This window comes from Anastrepha obliqua, chromosome 3, assembly GCF_027943255.1.
Source record: "Anastrepha obliqua isolate idAnaObli1 chromosome 3, idAnaObli1_1.0, whole genome shotgun sequence".
Classification (NCBI taxonomy): Eukaryota; Metazoa; Arthropoda; class Insecta; order Diptera; family Tephritidae; genus Anastrepha; species Anastrepha obliqua.
The window spans coordinates 57,023,943-57,050,719 of NC_072894.1; the positions used below are offsets into that span (position 1 = coordinate 57,023,943).

General features: G+C 36.1%; 1 protein-coding gene across 1 annotated transcript in view; it reads right to left on the bottom strand.

Moving 5' to 3' along the window:
- Positions 1-12,083: 12,083 nt before the first annotated feature.
- LOC129241671 (dentin sialophosphoprotein-like) overlaps positions 12,084-26,777 on the bottom strand; it is a 71,990-nt gene continuing 57,296 nt past the window's right edge. The window contains exons 6-8 of the mRNA XM_054878129.1: positions 18,064-18,298; positions 13,581-14,289; positions 12,084-12,237 (exon numbers count right to left, since the gene is read on the bottom strand). Of these exons, the coding sequence (XP_054734104.1) occupies positions 12,088-12,237; positions 13,581-14,289; positions 18,064-18,298 (1,094 nt within the window). The 3' untranslated portion in view covers positions 12,084-12,087. The remainder of the gene's footprint in view (positions 12,238-13,580; positions 14,290-18,063; positions 18,299-26,777) is intronic.

Sequence of the window (26,777 nt, forward strand, 5' to 3'; positions counted from 1 at the left end):
TTTAAAGAGATTGTAGTGGATTGCACCTAAAGGTTATGTACAGTAATTAACATGAATTGGAGAAACTTTCTAAATAATTTAAATGACCTCCAAATACTTAGTTTTCGCATTCTTATTTTTAATATCGCATTCTCAAAGAATATTTCGCTATTTTTAAAAGGTACTCAGTTACTTTGCTTTTTCATTAAGTCCAAATACTTGTATATTAGATCTTCGTACCTTGCACTTTTCGTACTTTTTATAACGAAATTAACTAAACAAAATAACAATGCTTTTATGCGGATAACGATGAAATTTATGTAGTTGTACGTGTTTTATACAGTGAGTAGGAAAAATAAGTTATCAAAGTAGCTTAAAGTTAATGCAACTATTTATAAATTATACAAACAATACATATGTATTTGTAAAGTGAGTCAAAGAAGTATTGGCACACTCGAAAAATCAAAGTTCTCAGTGCTATAACTTTTCTTCTAATGAAAATGTAAAAAAATAGAAAACGCCATTTTTTAAATGTATTTATTTATTACGTATCTGAACAAAAAAATTAATTGCGACTTAGATTTACAAGCTCAACCTTGAAAGGTAAAATAAGGCAAAAAGTAGCGTAATCAGCTTGCTCCATTGCAGCTGTAACGCACTAATACTTTCTGGGTCCTGCTTTAGACTCAATAACGGCCTGCAAAAGTCTCTTCATGCTATTTACCAGATTTGAAACTTCGGAAGGTGTTATTTTATTCCATTCATGAATTATTGCTTCTTTTAAAGAATCTTTTAACGTAATGTGGTGAGATCGTATCTTCCGTTCCAGAAATGCCACACATGCTCAATAGGATTTAAGCCCGGCGATTGGGACTATGTTTTTAGCTGTTGGCAATAGTACATCAACCACTCCTGCACAAGATAAAATGAAATTGTCAAGTTATCCCATTAAGACCTAGTTTTTCGAAACTTGGACTTAAATCTTCTTTAAGAATGTCGCAATATACATGCTTATCTATTGTCTCATCTATATTAATCGTAAAAATATTTTTAAAAAAGAACCTTAAAGCTCAAGAATAGTACTTTGCGATGCCGTTGTGGAAAATTAAAAAAAAAGTTTACCTTGCTCAAAAAAAAAATTTAAAAATGGCCAAAATCTGCATTTTTTGACTATTTAACCTCAAATTGCCAAAAATACTGACGTGCTGGATCATTTTCAAGGTCATATTCGTTTTCAGCATAAAAAACCTTCAAGAAACACCCATAGCGGTTTTAGAAGCTGTAAAAAAGCGAGATTTTGCAGGCCTGTGATATTTGCACTTAAATCTATATAGTTCCTGCTGGCTCGAGGTTAGCAGACTGGCAGGGGCGCGTCAAATGTAGTCCACTTATTATTTAGAAGTCAGAACTTGGTTCGTCCATTGTTGACTCATTTAAACGCTTTTGGGGCAATATAAAATACAATGCAATACAATACAACCGTTTGTTGAGAAAAAAAGTTAGAAATTTGCCCTTACTGCCTTTGCAAGCAACTTCTGTGGGCGGTGTCTCTTATTGCCGCATGCCGAATTATTTTCTGTCAATACTGTATTCAGCAAGATCGAGCCATGCCGTACAGGGCCAGAGATAGACTATAGCGACGCTGCGTGATTACTTCCCTAACTAACTGAAAAGCCGGTTCAGTGACCTATCCTGACCACTCAGCACTCTTTTCTGTTGAGGTACTTCAAAGTAAAGTCTATGGAACAAGCTCAGCGATCATCTTAGCACTAAGTGAAAATACCTTTCGCAAGGTTAAGGGTATCCCGACATTACTTTTCCAACGAGTGACATGAGATACGGAGGCCAAATTCCAAGAGTGTTTCCGACGTAAGAGTCAACATTTAGAGGAAATAATTAAAAATAATATTATAATAAGATATGCTCATGCCTTTTTTATAATAGTTATTGAAATATATTTGTATCGTTAATAGTACTTTTTTAATCCAGCTTTTAATATTTAATTTTGCCACCGGACACCCTGTATTTACAATGACATCGCATACAAAAGTGTGTTCTGTTTGAGGCAGTTGCATGAAGTGTTTTAGTTTATTTTAATTTTTTTCTTTATGCCGCGTTTACAGGAAATGTACCCATAGTTATGTTTGCATGTGCTTTCGTGTGTGCGAGTATCAACTCGACCTAAAACTAAAAGTCCTTATATAATTTATTTAAATGTTGCAAAACAATAATATACCGGTATATAAAAAAGCTAACTTATATATGAAACACAAAGAAAAATGCAACATTTTACATTTTTTCTGACTTATTTTAGCGAACAGAAGAACTAGACGAAGTGGCTGTTTTGAAATATAAACTTTTTTTAAGAGCTTGAAATACTGTTAATACATAATTATACTAAAACAGAAATATTGTTGGATTGAATATGCAATATATTTGTTATAATTTTTTTTATAATGTGATAGATGATTGCATGGCATTCATTTTAATTTCCACTTACATGGCTCATTCTATTAGTCCAATTTTTGACTACCTTTTCCAACAAATCTGACCGTAGGGCGTCAATGGTGGCTTGAATATTACATAAAATCGATTGCCAAGCGCACTCTGGCAAATTGCGCTATCTTAGAACGAAATGTCGTCGATGTTTAGCTGATTAATTTGAGGAAACAAAAGTTCAGTGAGCATGGCTTGATAGCGATCGCCATTCAGCGTAACGGCAGCTTCTTCCTCATATCGAAAGAAACCAGAACCAATGATGTTTTTTTTGAAGTGAAAACTTCTTTAGAATCGTTGGGAGTGATTTGAGACTCGATGAAACGAAAAAGCGACACTACGAAGCGTTATATGTTGATATACGTATATGTGTGTGGCTGCGTACTGCTAAGCCACGCTAGTATAGTGAGTATTGTAGTATGTATACTACACTGCCTATTACTTGCTTTGGTGTTTAGTTCAAGCGTCATACGTATGTATGTTTGTATGTTTGTATGCATGCTAGTACGTATGTGTGCGCGCCTGCGTATTACGGAACCACAGTGAGCGAGAAGGCATTATGTATACCTATACTACACTACCTAATACTTGCTTAGACCAAGCGTCCTACGAATGTTTGTGTGTATGTTAGTACGTCTGTGTAATATACGCGTTACGACGCTCATAATAGCAACCGCGTGTGCTGTATTGCGTCCGTATTTTTATATTCGTAAATATTTTCATTTTTAAATATTTACCGCAATTGCAGGCGGTGTTGAAATATACCACAATCAAAATGACGGTGCTCGTATTGTAACTTCACAGATAAATCTGAATGCACAGCAACTAGAATCACTGTCTATTCAGCTCTCTAAAGTGGGAGAAATATGTGCATGCGAATCCAGATTGATCAATGGAAAAGCAGTTTTAATTGTGGCATTTTATATTTCACCGAATCAATCAATAAATAGCATCACGGAATTCATTTACGAAAATTTAATAAAGTATACACCAGAAGTATCGCGGATACTTAGAAAATATTACGATCAAAAACATTGAGGATGAATAATAATAAAATGAAGAAAATAAAATATGAACTTTATAGCAATATTATAATGAACCTATAATTATCCCGCTCCTAATGCTGCTTTCGTCTTTCGTCTCATTCTCTCTCAGTTTGTTTTACGGAAGGTTTCACTTCTATCGCGTCTAACCGTTAGACTGGTATTTTTTTTTTTTCAAAGTAAATCACTACAATTTGGAAGCATTGTTCTGGCGTTAAACGATTCATGATGGATTGCTAAACCTTACTAAACAGAAATGTCAACACTGTTTGCATTACTCGGCTGTCAACGCATAGCTATCGACATCTAGAATTCTCATCCGCCCTATACAACCACGAAATCCTTCATAACTAAAAAGTACCACCTACGTTACATTCTTCAATTCACCAGTAAAAGTGAGTGCTCATAAGAAAGTCAAACATTTGACTGCATGAGTAAGTCCAGACAGCGTTAGGCTTTGTCGATTTTCATTGATGATTTCACCTCACTGAGAGAGACAGATTGTGTTGGAGATTAAAGGCTGAATAATGGGTTGTGGGTTCGAATCCCACGTAAAGTACGGTCCTCGCACCTTTGCAAACTTACCTACTTTCCTAGTTTCTATAAAAAAAAAAAAAATATAATAAAAAAAAATTCCTCAACCCCAACAACCTTATCCTTCCAATCCTTACTTCCGCACAAAATAAAATGTCAGCTGATGCTTTCCATTTCAATTCAACCGGGCTATTCGGGTCATGTTCTTCGATTTCGATGTAACTCAAATATGTTGCTCTCTGGTCAAAATAATGAGACACGTATTTTTTTGTTCGCCCGAAAAACATTTTTTTCAAGAGTTATCGGCAATTTTGTTTTTCGGCTCAAATTCGATTTTTTTTTAATTATGTAAGAAAAATTTTTTTTTAAATGCCCATAACTTAGTCAAAAATGAACCGATTTTAATAATTCTGGGTTCAGAATGATCGTAATTACTTACACGAGCGACTTCATGTAGAAACAATTGCAAAAAAGTAGTTGAAAATTTTTTATTTAGCAAAAAAGAAAAAAAATTTAAATTTTTTCGAAATTCAATATTTCAAAAAGTGTATTTTTGTTTTTTTTTATAACTTTTTTTAAATCAAAAGTACATCTCAAACTTTAATTGAACTGAATGCCTAGTAGCTAAAATGCGTTGTTTTTGAGTAATGAATTTTTGAGTAAAAAACCTGTTTCGTCCTTTTTGTTTTTTGCAAAATAAAAAATTTTCAACTACCTTTATGCAACTGTTTCTACATGAAATCGCTCGTATAAGTAATGACGATCATTTTGAACCCAAAATTATTAAAATCGGTTAATTTTTGACTAAGTTATGAGCATTTAAAAAAAAAATTTTCTTATATTATTAAAAAAAATCGATTTTGAGCCGAAAAACAAAATTGCCAATAAAGCTTGAAAAAAAAATTTTTCGGGCGAACAAAAAAATACGTGTCTCATTATTTTGACCAGAGAGCAACATATTTGAGTTACATCGAAATCGAAGAACATGACCCGAATAGCCCGGTTGAATTGAAATGGAAAGCATCCAGCGCATTACTTGCATTGTGGCTACTAAAACGAGCAAAAAACAAAGAAAAAGTTGTTACACATTGCATCAGTGGCGCCAGCAAGAGGAAGCGGGCAATCGCGGTACAGTCCTCAATCATCTGTGTGATCCTTCTGCCAGAAAAATTTGACACACAAATGGCGCTTCAAGCAGTAAGAAGGCAATGATCAGGTGGGCATTCCCACTACTTAGGACTGGTGGCGGCAGGCTAATCACCTACCCTGTCAGATATGAAAATAGATTAAAGAAACCAACGCAAGACTGGGTCTTGCCGAGGCCCTGTGCTCCCGAGTGGAGAGAACAAGGAAAAAAAAAGAATACCTTAAAAATTAAATACTCATTTGATGGTGAAAATATGTAATTACTTTTATTATGCATTTTTAGCGCAGCACCCCTCAGCTCGATATCTACTAATAAAATAGATTTTTCCGACTAATTACTCTGATTTACTCTGCTTTACACCTATTTCGCACGTTCTAACCTTGAGTATGCCACTATTATTTGGTAGCCTTATCAATAGTTTTCAATGAACAGGAAGATTGAAACGTTTTTTTATTTAAGTATACTTTGCGATCTTTACAATGCACTGAACTCCTTCCATCATTTAACGCTAGTTTACTTCTTTTATATCTTGAACCTTTAGAAACTAGAAGATCTGTTCTCTCCTAAACTTTAGTATATGGAATTATAAAGGGAGATTTTGACTGTGCTGTCCTTCTGGAAAAAATAAATTTAAACTTTACCAGAAAAGAACTTCGAAATTTTAACCTTTTTATGGCAGTAATATCAGAAAGAATTAATACCGAAACGCGCCAATTGCTCGCACTCTTACTGAGTCCAGTCGGACCTTATCTCTTATCGAGCTTGATTTTTCTTTGTCGAACGAAATTTTTTAATAAAACTTTGTTCTCAATTTTAAGAATTTTTTAACAACACATCATTTTTGTAAAAAAGGATAAAAGTATCAGTATATAAGTGTTTTATTTTTATTCATGCCATTCGACTGCTAAATAAAACTCCCTAACTGTATTTATTTTTTCCCAGTCCCTCAAACAGTGCTGAGTTTATAAAGCTGACCATGAGAGAGTTCACTTGGGAAAGAAATTATTTTAACTGTTGGCTTCTGGGGACTGATTATGTACGCTTCGCATTAATTTTCAGCTGACAGAAAATATGTATGATATGTCAGATATGTCTGATTACTTCTAAAGTAGCACAACTTACGTTGTGTTTGTTGAATTTGGATTTTACTGAAAGTTTTGTCAAGTGACATATTAAATAGCAAACGCAATGTTTTTATGGATTTGCATGAAAATTTAATAATTATAGGTCTATCGATAAGTTCGTGCGGTTTTACAACAGATGGCGTAACTTGATTATTATTCCATCGATCCACATTTCCAAACATTCATTGGAGAGCTACTGTCGTAAGGCACAAACGTCAGTATAAGTTTTTTATTTGAAGCGTAAACAACAATATTTTTACCACACTTGAAAATGTCGAATTTCGTGCCAAATAATGTGTTTTTGCGGGGAATTTTTTAATATGAAGAAAAAAGCAGCCGAAAGTCATCGTATTTGGTGGAAGTTTATGGTGAGTATGCTCTAGCTGAGCGAACGTGCCAGAAGTGGTTTGCACGCTTTAAAAGTGGTGATTTTGGCTTGGAAGACGAAGAACGCGAGGGTACGCCGCCAAAGTTCATGGATACCGAATTGGAGCAATTGCTCGATCAAGATCCGGCTCAAACGCAAGAAGAGGTTGCAAAAACTTTGGGAGTTGATCAATCAACCATTTCCAAACGTTTAAAAGCCATGGGAATGATCCGAAAGGTAGGCCATTGGGTGCCGTATGAATTGAAGCCAAGAGACGTTGAACGCCGTTTTATGGCATGCGAACAACTGCTTCAACGGCACAAAAGAAAGGGTTTTTTGCATCGAATTGTGACTGGCGATGAAAAGTGGGTCCATTACGACAATCCAAAACGTCGGGCAACGTATGGATACCCTGGCCATGCTTCAACATCGACGTCGGCGCAGAATATTCATGGCCTGAAGGTTATGCTGTGTATCTGGTGGGACCAGCTGGGTGTTGTGTATTATGAGCTACTGAAACCGAATGAAACGATTACGGGGGATGTCTACCGACGACAATTGATGCGTTTGAGCCGAGCACTGCGAGAAAAACGGCCGCAATACGCCGATAGACACGACAAAGTTATTTTGCAACATGACAATGCTCGGCCACATGTTGCACAAGTGGTCAAAACATACTTAGAAACGCTCAAATGGGATGTCCTACCCCCCCCGCCGTATAGTCCAGACCTTGTGCCATCCGATTACTATCTCTTCCGATCGATGCAACATGGCCTGGCTGACCAGCACTTCCGTAATTACGATGAAGTCAAAAAATGGATCGATTCGTGGATTGCGGCAAAACCGACCGAATTTTTCACAAAGGGAATCCGTGAATTGCCAGAAAGATGGGAAAAAGTAGTAGTAAGCGATGGACAATACTTTGAATATTAAATTTGTAACCATTTTACGTCAATAAAGTTTCAAATTTCGAAAAAAAACCGCACGAACTTAAACATAGAAAAACAAGAAAATGCTAGATATAATTACTAATTACTGTTTTATATATATACTAGATAAAAAAGGAGCCCGAAATAATTCAGGAAATCTTTGCTGTGGACCTTGGAAACTGCATGTATTGAAGGCGAACTTAAATTTTATAAAATAATTATTTTTTGTTATTTGTAGGTTAGGTTGATCTGGCTGGCTGAAAGCCATCACATAGACCTATTGATCCTTAGTGTTACCAGATGGAGCTAGACCCTTACGTTTCTTTGCAGTAGACATCTTGAAATACGTCTGCGTCTTTTCCGAATCTGAGCAAACTTTGGAGCTCTATCCCCGAGAGGTATTCTAAATTCTCATATTGTAAAGCTCCTAAGTATTTTAAACTGGTTCTAGCTGGTTCTTGTTATTGTAAAACTTAAGGAAATAAAATAATTAAAAACTAATAATAAAAATATAAGAAATAATGGACAAAGTATTTTTTTTTTTTACTGCAGCGTTTTCGATACATCCATAAAGCAGAACAATCTTGCAATTACTGCTTCTATCCCAGCGAGTTTTCATCTAGCCGACTTTTGCAGCAGTAGACCACAGGTAGCTAGCTCACCCACCTAGCAGTTTCCTCTAATATCCTTATAACCAGGTACCTGACTGTAAGACTTTTCGGATACAATAGAAAAGGAAATCAAGCATTCCCCAACTGATTTCGAGCGCACGATTAACGAGCCTACTTGGCTATCGGAGTAAATATGCCAGTGAGTGCTTCTTTCCTTGCGACTACCTACGCTTGAACAATCTGCAGTGGTCTGGTAGTCTGAATATGGGCTCCTCGCGGAATATTTCTTCACCACTCAACTGATTTCGAGCGCACGATTAACGAGCCTACTTGGCTATCGGAGTAAATATGCCAGTGAGTGCTTCTTTCCTTGCGACTACCTACGCTTGAACAATTTGCAGTGGTCTGGTAGTCTGAATATGGGCTCCTCGCGGAATATTTCTTCACCACTCAACTTTGAGCCATTCGTGAACATCCACCAAACCTCATCTACAAGTGTTACACCCCGCCCACTCTTCCTTTGATTTGACGGATCGTGAGTGGGTATCTCGCTCAGGTCAAGCGAGGTTATACATTGAACAATCACCAGGTGACAAACTCAACATTTCTGATGATACTTGAATGTGCGTAAGTGAGGTCAAGCCTGTAAAGCGAGCCTCTCAGTCCGATTACTGCAGATCGCGGCACTTTTGCCTGTGATGTCCACAGGTGCTAATTTTGGCATTTTTTTAAGGCCTACGGTAGCCGTAATGGCAATGAGACAAATTATGTCTTCTTAATTAGTTTTCTGCTAATAGTCAGAGTTCTACACCTTACGGGGCAGCATCAAGCAGTTCTTAAGAGTAAGCAATATTATCCGATGCAGAATTTATCAAGGAAGATTATTAGGCTAGGGAATGAGTTCGTAGCGTTTTACCGAAGACTTTTATTTAAACAAAAAAACAATCAGCCTATCTTAGAATCCGTCGTAGAACACCTTGAATACAAATGTCTACTACGAATACGAAAATATTGTAATCGTGCGTTACATGTGAATACAAAAAAAGTGCTGCCAAACTCAAATATCAAATTTTAGAATTTCGGCGTTAGCTCACTTCAATATAAACAAGACAATTTAGCAAGTAATTTTTAAGTTTTTGTCAAGTTAGCTGAATTTTCAAATTTAAATGTATTTGTTGGCATGTGCGATTGTGTTTATGAAGGAGGAAAGTGAGACAAGCCGCTTGCTCTTTTTTTGAGCGAAAAATATTGAGAGATGCAACAACCTTTTCTATATGGACGCATCAATGTAAGTGCTTGCCTTTTTGTTAAAGAAAAAGTAAGTTTACTTAAATACGGTTTAAAAAAGGTTTATTATTATTAAACTACCGGTTAAATAAAGCTGCAATTGCATACGTTTTCAGCTTTATTGAAGACAGCGCGATCTTCAGTTCTCCAACTATCCTCTGTTTTAAGGTTTCTTGCAGAGAGAGGCAATCAACACGGAGTTGGCAAAGATTTCGGCATGCCAATGGGCAGTCGACATTTAGCTGTGTGCTAAAAGACGTATTCGCTTCACTATCACGATTGTGTCCTCAGTAGGTACATCTCGACAAGAGTTCCAATGAAAAACGGCAAAGCAAGATGGAATTCTATCAAAAATATAGAGATCCATTTAATGTGAAGATGAGACGCACACAAAAATGATTTCCCCCACTAAAGAAAAATTCCTCTACCATAGGGTTGGGCCATGTAAAATTTGCTTTTTGAATCGGCTATAAAAAAAACGAATCCATATTGTTTCAAACTTTTTTTTTATTTTGAAGATTGAACATTGTCATTTATGAATGAAAAGTTATATCGTTCAAATGACTGCCACGACTGGCTTTACACTAGGCCATTCGATCAACCCAATTTTTAAGCACATTTTCGATTGTTTGGGCTCCAATTTCATGAATGGCAACTTCGATTTCGTGTTTTAAAGCATCAATCGTCCTGGATGGTTCGCATAGCATTTGTCCTTAACGGCTCCTCACCAAAAATAGTCCTACGGGCTTAAATCACAGCTCCGAGGCGGCCAATTGATATCGGAATTTCGGCTGATTATTCGGTTTTTAAAAACGGCAGCCAAAAGTTCGAGTGTAACTTTGGCAGTGTGACAAGTTGCACCATCCTGTTGAAACCAAATGTCGTCCATGTCATCCTCTTAAATTTTCGGAAACAACTCGTTGAGCATGTGACGGTAACGCTCGGCATTTTCTGTAACCGCGACTCCTCGCTCATTTTCGAAAAAAAAATGGCCCGATGATGCCGCCAGATCAAAAACCGCACCAAACAATGACTCGTTGTGGATGCATTTGCTTCTCTACAGTAACGTCTGGATTTTCTGAGCCCCAAATCCCACAATTTTGCTTATTGACGTAGCCACCGATGTGAAAAACAGAAAATAAGAAGAAGACTCACCACTTTGGAAATAGGTTTTCAATATTTCCCAATTTTGTTTAAGCGTATAGCGTCCCATTTTTTAAATGTCAAACCTTTAAGTAAATTATGAACACATTTGACATGTCATTTGTGTTACCATCCTCAAAAAAATAGGTGGTTCAAAAAGCAAACGCTATATGGCCTATATGGTACAACTGGAAGGGCTACTAAATTATCAATGCCAAGATTGATTTCTGCTTTATTAGCTCCAACAAAGTGGCTTAAAAAAGATTTATTTTAATTTATATGATAGTTTAGTTAATTTAGGACTTACATCTTAAAACTTTTTTATTTGTTTCCTTTTAAATCCTCTTTTCATTACCCGTTCTATTTTATGTCTGTTAGTCTAACGTCGTGGTTGAAAGTAAATAGAAAAATTGTACCAAACTCTACGATTTGACGTTACGAGTGTATTCAGTGAATGCTACTCTACGAATTTCGAATGCTCATTCGGAGCTATTCGAATTGTATAATTACAATTTCTTAGTTTCTACAAAAACAGTATACGAGGTATTGCCTGCTAGGGTTGAGTAACTATATCAATAAGTAAATCAATTATATGATATATTCGTCGTTGCTGTTTACAACCTCTTCCCACCTCTCGACCAATTTGTTGATGACGTTCCATACACGTCGCAAGAGTCCCGGGCTGCTTCTGTAGCTTTTTGATCTCGATGAAAAGGAAATAACAGCAGGTGTCGAAAATGCTGATTTTTACCTCCTGTGTATTCCATTTCTAAGCCTCAAAACTAATAAAAAATTAAATAACTTAAAAATACAATTAACATATAATAGTTTTGTACAGCAGAAAGATTTGTATTGAATGACTACTTACGCTTTGCCAAACAGCAAGCAAATCATTGCAAAGTAAAAGAAAATTTAAAGACGCTATGAACCTATTCCCCAACCCAATAAATATGTATCTAGTAATTAATTACTAATTGTAATGGTAAAGGATTAAGCCTTTTTAAATAATTGTATTGTTAAGTTTATTCCATCATTAAAGTAGAATGTATTAAGTAAAGAATAAATAAAAAGCTATTACGTAATATTTTTTAAATAAATAAATAATTTAAATACAGTTAATCGCAATTAAAGTGCTTAAATAATTAAAAGTAAATATGTGTTCGTAAATAAATACTTTTTTTTTAAATTAAATATTTAATGAAGCTAACTGAATTACAAACACAAATATACAGAGATATATCTGTATACTTACACATTTGCATGAATTTATGTTATTGTCGTATTTTTCCTTTTTTATAATGTAAATATAAATTATGGAGTTGCCATTGGCAGTGGTGGATTCCTGGTTACACCGACCCATTTTTTTTACTAAACATATGCATAAAATTCATATAAATTTAACTAAATGAACGACTTGCGTTGACATTTTACAGCCTCACCACCTCGACACCTTGGGTTGTGAATAGCGATTCGGCAGCTAATTTTAGTTTCTCATTAACCAGTTTAGCGATTTTGGGCGTGCGCCGCCAGACGAACTCGCGTGTACGGTCATGGTTGTCTTTGCTTTCCACTTCCACCTGTTGAAGAAAATATATAATGAGAGGGGAGTAAGATTTGCATCACACTGACAAAATGTTGCAAGCAAAATGTATGTGTTTAACAAAATGTGACTGAATTTGACTGTGCTCTTATAAGAAACATACCTTAGTATCAAATTGACAAAAATATGTACCCATTTTAATTTGTTCGTTTATATGTAGTTTCTGCCCTTCAAAGGGAGTCACACTGAGTGATCAATCACACCTCATTTAATACATCTTAGTTGTAAATAAATATAGTATAGAAAAAGGTATCAAAGTAGAAGGCAAAATGTTAGCTATTGAATAAGGCTTTCCGAGTGGAAGTACAAAATAAAAAAAAAAACAGTTAGCAAAGCCAAACAACCTCCGGAGCGAACTTTACTTCCCCGCGCACATTTTAGTTAAATTTAATTTGTGCTGGCTATTAACTTTTGAAATCAAACCGACTAGTAGGCAATGAGAATTATAGCTTATAACGTCAAACGGAGCTTTGATTTTAATGTGAACTTTGATTTTTTACCCACTATTCAAAATTTGTGAGCTTATAATTTTTTTACGAAAATTTTCGTTTTTCTTCACTTATAACAGAGATATCACGCTTTTTTATTATTATCAGTTTTTTTTAATAGGCGTGGTTATTGACCGATTTCACCCAATATAAACAGCAAACTGCCTTGAGCAAAGATTAATATGGGTAACAAATTGCATTGAAATATATTAATTTTTGCTCGAGTACAGTGCACATGGACGGACAAACTGACAACCATAGCAAAATCGACTTCCCTCATCAAGGAATGAGCATTTTGGTGTATATACATCTGTACGAAATATATTTATATATAATTTGCGCGTACAACATCTTTGGGTGTTTGGCCGAGCTCCTCCTCCTCCGTCTTGATGTTTTTCCACAAAAGGGACCTACAGTTTCAAGCCAACTCCAACTGCAGATATTTTTTATGAGGAGCTCTTTCATGGCAGAAATACACTCGGACGTTTGCCATTGCTTGCCGAGGGGCGATCGCTATAAGAAAACACTTTTTCTTCATTTTGGTATTTCACCGGGACTCGAACCTAAGTTCTCTCTGAATTCCAAATGGTAATCACGTACCATCCCATTCGACTACGGCGGCCACCCGCCTTATCTATCTAAATATATCTATCGCGATATATTTAAACTCTTACATGGAGCCGTTTTGTGAACAAAATTACAAAGCCCTTGTGCACAAATGCGAACGGGTATACAAAATCAGATTTACATTTACTTTGCAGCTGTCCTTAATCATGCACATACACATACACATACATACTTTGCATACATCGCATTTGCTCACCCAACTAACCTGTTTCGGTTGTTGCACCTTGATGGACATCAATGTGGCGCGATCATTGACAACGCTGAATTTTATGCGGCCAATCATCTCATTGGTGCGCGCTGTAGCACTTTTCACACTATGCACACTACCGCGCTTGAACGACTTTTCCACACGCAAAGTCAATGGACCCAAAGTAAATTTGGCCTTTATAGTTGAATTGGAACCTGCCGGATTGGCTACCACTTTCACATTACCGACACGCTTCAATGATGCCAGCCCAGAGAGGCTACCTTCGGCCTTTTGCAGTTTTTCAACTTCCTTGCCACTACCGGCATTGTTGTCCTTGCTGCTGCTTTTATTGCTCTGCTTTAGTTTCGAGCCCGCATTGTGGTTGTTGTTATTGGTATTGGCATTAGCATGATTTTTTTTCGTATGTGTTTTATGCGCTTTATTTGAAGTTTTCTTTTGACTAACAGCACTATTGGCGTCTCCATTTAATATGATGCGCATTTCCGGTGATTTAGCGGCCGTGTTGGGGGCGTCGCTGACATTTCCAGGTAATTTATCATCACTGGGATTCGATTTTGTTCCGATTGCAATTGCTTTGATGCTTTGGTCTTGGTGTAATTGCAACTGTTTCAGCTGTTCCTGCAATTTGCTTTGTGCCATGGCATCACTCACTTCAATGCGGCGTGGCTCTTCATCCAGCGAACGTGGCTCAGATTTGGTATTTTTTCTGTGAACGGGGAAGAGTAAAGTGAAAGAAATTAATGAAATCGAAGTGAAAACTGATTTTAATGGCGACAAAGTTCTTGGTAGGACACTTTCAATATCTCCAACACATCTGTCGGAAACATATTCACACAAAAGTAACACCCATGCATACATACACGTACCCAGAGCTTAATACCCATTAGAAAAAACGGTCTTAATTGGGACCTACATAATGTCCGTTTTTAAAAGGTATGTATCGTATTTTAAACTAAATTAACGGTATATAAAGGGCTGGGTGAACGCAGTAGTAGGTTTTAGATTCTCTGCCAAATGCGGACATAAACTATCAAAAATATTTCTCTAACGGTGATCACCACTCAACAGCCAATCACAAACCTCTGAACAGTTTTTTGTCTTATATAGACTTCTCTGAGCTTCCAATGGGAAGTGATATAAAACTGTAATAGCCCATCTTGTCAACCCTCCATCAAAGCTTAATGAATAGGATCCTGGCTTGAAAAATCCCTAAGATTGAAAGCCGTTATTGATCAGAGAATTTGAAGAATTGATCGAAAATGTCCGAGGCTGATTGGTTTCAGTTTTTAGTCAAAGGCCTCTCTAATCCGCATAGACTTCTGCGGGTATTTTCAAACCACCATGAACACTTAATAAATAAAAGCTTGGCTTAAGAAATCCCTAAGACTGTAGGCCGTTATTGATCAGAGAATTTGAAGAATTGATGGAAATGTCCGAGACGGATTGGTTTCATTTTTTTATTCAAAAGCTTTTCATACCCGCATGGACTTCTGCGCTAAGGATCATAAAGCGGAATAATGTCAGCATCTACCCTGCTTCCGCACGGCTAAGATTCACGCATATTGACGTAGACCTGGATACTAGCCGCTTACGAAACTTTCTCATTAGCATGTAGACTTTTTTGACATACTTTATTCCTTATCATCAAGGTGGAAATATCTATTCTAGACTAAACTAGTTTCTCCGTCCATTAATTTATTCATTTACTGGTGCGACAAAGAATGAATTGAAGTCGAATTACTAGAGAGCAATCCTCTAACGTCGAGTACTAGTCGACATAATATAGCTGATACTCGTATAAAAGTCAATTAATTGGTTGTTTCTGCTTTGATTTGGAGATATTGCGTCCCATAAGTTGTTCTCTTCTGTACCTTCCCTGTGTTCAACTCGAATGAAACCCGTAAGATTCAAAATTTTTACATGCTTTATTTTAACACAACATCTAGGCCGTCTTTTAAAGGATTCTTTGTATTTGTTTATTCCTGTTCTTGCTTTTGTTTTTTGCGCCAGAGAACCGACTAAATACAGCCCTCAAAAAATTATAATACCACAACTTTTTGGCCAGTTTTCACTACTTTTCTTTTTTCATAATTCTTTTTATAAAAACACAGTCCATTCTACTTTTACAATAAATATGTTATAAATCAAATTTTCAAACTTTGTGTACGACTTATAAAAATTCAACAAAGTTACGTCAAAATTTCAAACAACAGAATTAAAAAAAAAAGTTGACATGTTTTATAGTTCATTAAATTTGCTTGTAGTGGGTTAAAATTCGCGTCGATTTTTAGCCATTTTTTCTCCTAACGATATTGCACATTTGGTCCATATATCGCATACACGATAATTTTTTATAGTTTATAGTTTTGGGGGCTGTATTTATTCCGCAATCGGTAATTAAATTAAACTCTATTACTCTTTTTCTATTTAAAAAGTATTTTAAATTTATTTTATCTTTTGCCATTTTTAAATTAAAGCTCTTAAAAGGATATCAGAAAATATTTCAATTTGGTTGACGTTGTCATAATGCATTGCTTCTCATCATTATGAATCATAGTATATGGTAAAGCACTTGTTAACAATCAGCAAAAAGAGGATACATTTGTGCCACCATAAAATATGATATTATATGACAATGCCTCTTAAAAATGTAATATGACCGCAGAGTGTTCTATTCTTGGAGTGTGCGCTGAGCTTTTGCGTGTGTATTTTCAAATGATTTATTCAGATGTGAAACAATTGGCGGTGGTACTTGACGTCAACGAAAATCACCAACGACACGTGGTGTTGAGACAAAAAAATAAGAAATCTAAAGCATGTTGACTCTATTGGATTACATTAATAAAATTTTAAAGATTTATTTTGGTGCAGAATTTTTTATTAGCTCTCAATTGAGTTTGCTGCTTCCAAGGAAAGTATGTGCGTAGTCAAAAAGTGAATGAAGAGAATCTCTTGTTTGATTGATAGATTTGCAAAACTTTCCAAACAATGGCAGTAACTCGCAGCGCTTGAGGCGTAAATGTACATTGAATCCTGGGAATATCAATGAAAGCAGTAGAAAGAATTCAAAGCCAGTGAATTAACAACTGCATCGAAAACTTTAAACACTAGTCGTATATGCAAATACTACCATAGCTCCCAATTATCGCAATAATCTGCAATCAACCCGTGTTGAATGCAAGTTCTTAATGCTCTTTTCTTTACCCATCGCAGCAGGAAATAATGATTGGTACATCAGGACGTTGAAGTCAGTATCTGAATTTCATATACATATAAGAATGTTCGAAATTTTGTGTGCATTGGTTTGTTTCATACATTTTTTTTGTGTGTACAATGACTACAGAATTTTTGGATGCAAGAAATTTTAGCTTTAATCTATATGAACTAAAATGTGCTTGCCGAGGGGCGACCGCATTAGAAATTTTTTTCTTGATTTTGATCTTTCATGTACGAAGAACCTACGTACCCCGAATGGTACTCACGCACCAACTCATTCGGCTACGGCGGCCACTGTTTCCTTGCATAGATATATATTTGGCTTAGAGCTACGTTAGAACCACTCCTTTTTAAATAAGACTTAGACCACAATTTTTGAAACAGAACTAAAAGGCAGCATATTAATGACACAATTTGATAAAACCATCGAAGTTATAAGCAGTTAGGGCCACCATGATTCGTTTTTTTTTTCGACATGAAATTCGCTGGTTAATTTTCCTTTAGGACATATACCAATATATAGACACATATTATATAAGGATATATACCCTGCAACAAATTGTGTGACTAAGCTCAAAAAATACTAGTCTGGTACTAGTCTCCATGCGGTACAATTGGGTACGAATGCGAAAAATTCGAATCTTATCTTCGGTGTTCGAAAGTAACAAGGCTGAGAAGCAAACGGAAATGACACACAATCGTTCATGACACATAATCGTGTAAAGTGAAGACTACAGCTTACAATTCTGAAGGCGCTGGTTTGAGTCCGCTCTCGGGCGTACGCATTTTTTTAATCAACTAAAAAGCTACTTCTAATACTTGAATAAAAAAAAAACTTAAATAGTAAACTTTATAAACCATTTAGAACGGAAAAAAGTACATAAAATTATTAAAAATTAAGTAAAATTATTTTATTAATGCCTGGACGCAAATGTAGTACACCAATAGTATATCCCACCGACTATTGCGTTGCCTACAGATGAGTGGGCCCTTGATATAAATTTCAAATTTCCAGGCCCATTAGTCTGACTTAATACTCGTTGGGACACAAATGGTCTCTTCATAGGGCATGCATATAAAGAGACTGAAAGTGGCAGTAAGCGCAAGTTCCCTTGCGACTACTTCCGGGCACATTCGGTACAAATCGCATTTGTTGCAAGGTATGTAGAGTTATATATATCCATTGTACATGTGCTACCAATAAGCCATTGTATGCATTCAATCAAACTTTTGTAGGCGAAAAACTACCAACCCCAGTACTTACAGTTTATTCTTTGTTGTCGACTTGGCCTTGGTTGTTGCCGTCACATGTCCCGCCGTGCTGCTACCACCAGTAGGTGCTTTCTTAGTCGCCGCTCTGGCATGCAAGCGCACTACAAAGGGATCGTAATTGTCAGCCACAATGCGATTGATGCGCGAGAATATCGAATCAATGAATTGATTGTGTCGCTCCTGGAAGGCGTCATTGGTCATTTCGATAATGTTATTCTTCAGGTTTCCTAGATATTGACGAGTGAGTACGCCGATTAATAAACAGATATGTGTATGTATGTGTTTTTGCAACTATATGTATTATACATAGTAAATAACGCATTATATTAGTATATAATTAAATATATGTAAATAAATTCCTTTACTAGAATTCCTGTTAATTTCTATTGTGAAACATAATTAGAAAGCAAACAATTCCGCTGGCATACCCCAAATAGCTGCAGCCTAACTTCAACAATTTAATATCTATTAATTTTAAACGTTTCGGTAAACCACTAACCAAGCAATACTAAGCAATTCAACAGTTTATTTGTTATGCAATAATTAGTCTGAGGCAATTGTATAAATAATTATGGGAGACAAGTTAATATGTGTTGTCTAAGTTAATATGTAGGTAAACGCACGATAGTGGAGATATAAGCAAATCAACTGTTATGTTAGGTTAAAATATTTGACTGATAAAATAAAAGCCTACTGAAAAAAGTAAATTTTAAAGTGAAATGAGTATTATTTCCAAGAACTGCGGTTTTATGGAAAATTGCACTTTACAAGTTTTACTTCAGGTGGTCATCGGGGAAACTCCTAAGTCCAAAAAGTTCATGGCGAACTCTTAGTAAAAATATCCATATTACTGGTTCAATTCAAAGCCTTCATATCTATTGAAAAAATCGAAATTATTATGAATACATAATCAAGAGAAGGGCGCCTGAAAAAGTTCATAGAGCGAAGAGTTGAAGAAGACGCTGAAGTGTCGATTCGTTGTCGTTCTCAACTTGTTGGCCTTTGTCCCTCAACTACGTGGAAAATGTTACCTAAGGATCTGGGCTTATGTGACTATCAAATATAGTTCGTGGGAGATTTGAAGGTGAATGACCATTGATTGCGTCGCAGTTTTGCTGGTTTGCGTCATTTGAAACTTACTCATTTTTATCGAAGAATTGTGTCTAGTGAGGAAGCTCACTTCTGGTTAAATGGCTATGTCAATAGGTAAATTGCCGTATATGTAGCAAAGAAAAACCTTAAGCCCTTAATCAGTCCCCATTATATTCATAAAAATTTAGCGCTTAATGCTGTTTAAAAGCTGGCGGCATCATCAGTCCTTATTTCTTTCGAAATGAGGAAGAGCTGCCGTTACGTTGAATGGCGACAGCTATCGCGACTAACTGACTGAGTTTTTGTACCCCTAAACTAATCAGCTGAACATCGACGATATTTGACTCCAACAATATGGCGTAACTTGCCACACAGCGCGCTTAGCAATCTATTTATTGCAATATTCAAGCCAACATTGACGCCATACGGCCAGATTCATTGGACAAATTGAATTGGACTGATCGAATGAATGCTGTAACTTGTGGCCGCGACGGACATATGTCAATTCTTTCACTACAATATAAATATTTTAATGTATTTAACATAAAGTAAAGACCTCAAGAAAATTTCTCCAAATCAAAAGCTTTCTTAATGACAGCCTATATATATAAATATAAACACAATTTAGACATATCGTTCAGATTTAAGGCTTATTTAGCTCAAAACCTGTAAAAATTTAACAAAAATACAATTTCCGAAATCCTTTACCTACCTCTAAAACGTAATCGATTTGGTTGTTTTAAAAAACTTATTAAACCAAGGTTTTAAAATCCGAATGATAACAAATACTGCAGGTAATAGGAGGTCAACAACAACACCTGCATAAAGGGAATTGTGGTTTCAGGGAAAATTCGAAACACGTTGCCGTCTACTAAAGATGCTTTTAATATAACATATTTTACATATTCAATTACTCAAGGTACGAACTTTGTAAAAACTCCATGGCCCAGGAAACTGGCTAAGAAGAATTTCCGGCACAGCTACAAAATAAATGTAGATACTCGTAAATAGATCATTTTCGAAGCTAAGACGATATTATTATAATAATTTGTCCGGGTTACGTAAAAGTCAAAAGTCGTTGGGTAGCAAAAAGTTGCCACAATAATATAATTTAAAGGAAAAAATAAAAAATTCATTTAACTTCCTGGCTTTTCTGTTAATTACAAAAATGCTATCCCAGTTACTAGAAATAAAATACTTTTCACCTTAATAAATTCAATGATCTTGTATGTAATTATATATTAGCTGAATAAAATAAATTACTTGCAAATTAATTTTGTTTAATGCAATCGAAAATTAGGAAATTGTTAAAAAATTTATTCTACTTAATTGCTCCGTAACTTTCAATTTTTTGTCTTTAAAGCTTTGTAATTTTAAATTAATTGCATAATTTTATGCAATTTGCTTGAGAAGGTCCCAATACTCTCGCATGCTACGCATATTCCCAGCAGTTGGCAAAATCGTCTTCAAAACCCTTAGGTTTCCTCGTTGATTTTTTCTAAAAGCGCCCACTACGTAAGAAATATGCAATACAATCTCAATCCACCAAACAACTACCTCAAAAAACAATCGTATGATTGACCTCATTAGACAAAGCTTCCTTGAATTAAATAAAGTGCAGTGCGTCTAATAAAAGCGTGACCGAACTATTTTAAACTTTGTTAGCTTACAGGCAATTGGAAATTGAGTAAACATAATATTTACAGATGAGTCTTCCGTTCGGGCGAATAGTTGTAGTTTTGATGTTCTGCAGGCAAACGACAACTTCGACGAACTGTTAAGCATCCAGGTATGGTTCGTGTTTGGCCCTGTTTCTCCGAAAAAGGATGTGACCTTTGTTTCTTTGTTTATCGACAATTTGAATGCAGATTTGATGAGTAAAATTTACCAAAAACCATTATTACCATTAGCTGCGTAGATATTTGAATTTCACAAGAAGATCCCGATCCCAACGATCGAAGGCGAAGGTATATAGAGTGCAAACAGCAAAATGGGATTGAAATTTTGGATTGACCTTCACTTTTGGCTTATGCCAATCCTATTGAAAATGTTCGAGCGATAATTAAGCAAAAACGGGAAGGAAAACAAATATGGGCGGTCAAACAGTCATCGATTCAAATTCGGATGATTTGGTGCTGATTAGCTCCACAGCTTGCGCAGAAATTAACACAATTAAAACAAAGTATCATCGACTTACACAGAAAAAATCCAAGAAAAATTTGGGGCAAGCCAAACTTGAGACTTATAGAAATTTCTGTAGTATAGTCAAAGAAACGAAGGAAACAGCTAGGATTTGTAAGCTTCACCTAGAATGCTCAGTAAACGCTCATAAGCCATTTTCAAATCGGAAACGTTAATACTCCACTTGAAACCCGTTTTCTGGGTAGTAGAACGCTTTCTGAAGTAGGAAGCAGCTATTTGTTTTTGTGACGTGCATTTTTGCAAGTCTGCAATGATTTGAAATATATTTGGTTTGGTCATTCTGAAAGCAAAAGTGGTGGCAATAAAATTAATTATTAACAAAAATATTTTAAGAATAATAAATTGGAAAATTTATTGCCTTTTCAGCTTTGTTTTATGAGTTTGACTGCAATACAAAGATAATGGAAACCTTCATGGAAATTTGAATGAATGACAACTAATCAAGAATAATTAATGCCAGATTTTGAATTAAAGTTTAATTCAAGCAAAATTGTTTTTCTTTAAAAGAAAATGTAAGCTTAGAATCGAAAAGGTTTACTTTCAATTGTATTCCATATCAGCAATGAGTCTATTGAATAGAAATGAATAAAACTGAAATCGAAATTCTCCTTCGAGACTCTCCTAAAAAGTGGCTTTCAATATTGCGTTTCGAAAACTTAATTCCTTAATTGTAATGAAATCTTTATATACAAAAATTCAGTTGCAAAATTCAGCGCATAGTTGCACGTAACTGATGTCTGGCTTGAAATTTCGACACAAGATTGCATTCAAGTAAATGAATTTTTCGATGATCGTATTCATGAAGACACATTTTTCGACAAAGCAGCAAAACCAATTACAGTATTCATATTAACAGAAAGGAATTTAAAGGTGCTTTAATGTAAACATATTACCGAATGTGGTTGCCTGCTCCAAAAGAAATTAAAACGAAATAAATATATAAGCTAATTAAAATATTGCAGTATGAATTTCAAACTTAGGGCAGTTAAGAAGATTTTGCAGAAATATTTTTAAGTATGGTTAACACCTTTTCAATTTTTTTTAATTAAATATACTATATACTTCTGCTCAAATATGAACGAGACGGTATCAATAAAACGGTCCGCGGATGACATACTACTGTGTCCAAAAAATAAGGTGACATTGTATTTATTTTGAAAATTCTTTATTTATTCTTCCAAATCAATTTCATCCCCTTCAAAGTAATCCCCTCCCGACACAATGCACTTATGCCAACGTTTTTTCCAATTTTCGAAACACTGGTTGTAGTCACTTTCCGGGATGGCCTTCAGTTCCGTCTTCGTTGCGGCTTGAATCTCCTCTATCGTGTCAAAACGGTGTCCCCGGAGCGGTCTTTTGAGCCTGCTGAACAGCCAGAAGTCGCACGGTGCCAGATCAGGTGAATACGGTGGTTGCGGAACGATATGGGTTGAGTTTTTGATGAAATGATCACGAATTACGAGTCCAAAAAATTCAATGTTTTCGGTACCATTCGAGATTTGACGCGCTTGAGGCCCAAAACATCCTTCAAAATGGTATTGACTGAGCCTTTCGATATGCCAACATCATCAGCAAGGTCTCTAATCATTAATCGACGGTTTTTCAACACCAAATCTTTGATTTGTTGGACGTGAGCTTCGTCAGTTGAGGTTGATGGTCGCCCAGGACGCTCTTCGTCTTCGACACGTTCACGACCGGCTTGGAACTCACTATACCACTTGTAAACATTTTTTTTAGACATAGCCTCATCACCAAAGGCTTTCTGCACCATCCTCAACGTATCCGAAAATTGATTCCGCAAACAAAATTTAATGCAAATTCTTTGCTCAACAAATTTCGACATTGCAAAAAACGAGAAACTCACTTTTAGCAGCTCACAAAACGACGCGTATCTCAAACAGTAAATGAATATTTCACATGAAATTTGACATAGATGTCACTCACAGTACTACCAACCTAAAAAAAAAAAGAATTCTCCTAATCCTTCAAAGCGCGCAGTTTAAAATCAAATGTCACCTTATTTTTTGGACACAGTAGTATGGCAAAAATAAATTTTTTTGTTTTTGGTAGGACTGTTATAAGCTTACATGGTAAATTTCAGCGTGATATGTCACATAGTTTGTTTTCTGTGCTACTGTAAACAAGTCAAGCTCGAGTGTGTTCTTCGAATTTAACGATGGAAATTCAAGTTGAACAAAGAATTTGTTTAAAATTTTGTTATTCCAACAAAATTTCGGCTTCAGACGCCTTAATAATGTTGCAGACAACCTATGGGGACTCTGCTCTATCGCGTGTACGTGTTTTCCAGTGGTACAAATCGTTCAAAGAGGGCCGTACATCGGTTGAAAACTTGCCTCATGAACGTCGTCCAGCAACATCAGTAAACGACGAAAACATCGGAAAAGTAAAGGAAATTGTGCTTGAAAATCACACAAATCGCAAAATCGGTTAACGCTGAATATTATTTAGACGTTTTAAAGCGTTTGCGCGAGAACATTCGTCTTGAAAGGAAGGAATTGTGGGACAACAAGTCATGGTTCTTGCATCACGATAATGCACCAGCTCATACATCACGTCTTGTTCGCGATTATTTGAACAAAAATAATGTTAATATCGTTCCGCAAGCACAGTATTCGCCTGATATGGCTCCATGTGACTTTTTCCTGTTTCCCAAGCTCAAGTTGCCGCTCCGTGGAAAACATTTTGAGACAATTGAAATCATAAAAGAGAATTCGAAGAACACACTCGAGCTTGACATGTTTACAGTAGCACAGAAAACAAACTATGTGACATATCACGCTGAAATTTGCCATGTAAGCTTATAACAGTCCTACCAAAAAACAAAAAAAAATATTTTTGTCATATGTCATCCGCGGACCGTTTTATTGATAACGTCTCGTTCATATTTGAGCAGAAGGTATAATATTTATAAGGAAACATGTTCCCACCCCTTCAACTTCGTTTTATCAAGGCTCCACCGTATAATGTTCTTAAAATACTAAGCATGCTTAAGTAATTTAGTTTTTCATGTCCCACACTAAAACGTCACCCACACCCAGTCATTTGAAAATTGTTACAAATAGAACTTCCCTTAGTAGCTTCCTCTCAAAATGCGGTGGTAAATTAATTTGTTATGAAAATCACAAAGCACCGTGAAATATCCTCTTAATACTCGTATGTGCATATGTACGCCATACAGATAATGAAATCACTTCGACTGAACAATTTAGGAAACTATCAAAAGGATACCGTCCGCATTTAACAACGCAAGGTAGAACTTTAGTCAAGTACAGGGCGACATATGTAGTGGTGTATGTATGTATAAGTTTGTGTACTCGGATGTATCATATATACATATGTATGCTGGAGTGGCATTTGCGCTGTGGGCATGCACAGCTGGAGCCGAAACTCAAGTCAGACTGCCTGCCTGTCGTGGACTGATATTGTGCAAATCGCATTATTACAAGTAAATTAGCTGTACAAATAATTAGCAAGCTCTGCGAATACACTTTTATGTAAATTATAAAACTCATTTAACATGATGCGCATGTGTTTAAGACTGCATATGTGCACACTTAATAACAACGGATTTTCACATGCTGCGTTTGAACTTAAGAATTATTTCGCAACATCAACTAAAACTCATATAGAATTTTATTACTATTTTTGTAAGTATAGAGAAGCGCATTGGGGCGGTGAAAATCTATTATTGTATAAAGTTCACTTACCAGGATCCTGGGGTGATTGGTGTTTACTATTAGTAATTATAACCAAGAAATCGACTACTCTTTCCCTAAACGCACCTTCGATAGGCTTTTCAAGACTAGCATATCCTGCCAAGAGGAAAGTGGCAAGCTCAAATACCATGGAGAAGAGGGGTAAGAAATTTTTACATTGATGGATCCAAGCTGGAAAATAAAGTAGGCTATAGAGGTATATCAAAAGAATTAGGATTAGGATTATCTGTCCGTCTTCCGAACTACTCTAGCGTCTACCAGCCAGAAGCTCTAGCCATAAAAGGGGTAATTGTGTGCCGTAACAAAAACGACGATAAATATCTTCTAGGACAGCCAAGCGGCCATCAAATCAATGCAATCTGTTATACTTACACCAACGGTTGCTCAGGATTACCTGGCAGCTTTAATGGGAGACATAGAGATACTAAAGAAAATTGCAAGGCCGATGAGCTTGCCAAAAGGGGTACTAATCTTCCTCTTCTTAAAAATACAGGCAATATTATAATACCTATGGCAACTTGCAAATTAAGGACAAAAAATATTCTACAGGAGGTCAATAGGTCATGGAGAGCAGAAAATATGTGTGTTACAACCAGGCCAATTTAGCCGAAGGTCGTGGCTTATGTCACCGGCCATTGGATGTTATTTTTGCATGATTACTTCAGAGGTTGTAGAGACGAGGAAGAGGCAGAAAGAGTAAAACACTTCCTCTGTAATTGTTCAGCCTTATCTAGAAGTACAGCAAGGAAGTTAGCGAAATTCCAGTTTGACTCTCCCACAGAGTTATACGGTGCTGGGATAAAACCTATCCTACGCTTCATAAGAGGTACCACTACGGAGCTTTATGATGTAAGTGAGTTGTCTACTCTAAGCCGACTAGCACAAAAACTTACTGATGACCTCTAAAAAAGAATAAACTAATTATAAATTATTGACTTAGTTGTATGTCACCTAAAATCTGGAGAAAGCTAAGAGTGGCTTTTATGAAATAAATCGAAGCACTGAAAAAGTAGGCCTTTGATGAGACTCTGATGAGAGTCCCGACCAAATCAAATAAATGCAAACCATTGTTTCGCGCGTAAGGCGATGGAGTGTTCGTGCGTTGATAGAACAATTTGCAAATCCGAGATCTAAATAGTAGGCATGGAACTGCTGAATCATTACAAGCATATCCTAAAAGAATCCTTTGGTCTTTACTGCGCGAACTCAGAATGGTTTCGCGAATTATTATAGGCATATTCTAAAATAGTCTCTTGGTTTCTACTGCGTGAACGCAGAATAGTTTCAGGTGTAAATTCAAAGTTTTATGTATTTATACGTCTCGGCCAGTCCTGGATTGCGAGCGCTTAAATCTGAGACTAACCGAGATAGTCCTCAGCAAAAAAAAAAACGACTATGTTCTCTCGGCAATTAAAGCTAGATGATTAAACACGGTTTTCCCAAATTTTAATTTTACATACGTCCCAAACAGCTTATGCCCAACGCTTCGAAGGCTGAAGATTTTAATAGAAAATCCTGTATGTATAGTTAGCAGTCTTGAGGCAGCAGCAACGATGCATACCATTGAGATATTATCAATTTGTTCACCCTCCGCTGACAAAAGATATAACCATTGGGGGATTGCCAATTTGCACTGCTTGACTAACTATGAACTTGATATCGGAGTGCAAAAGAA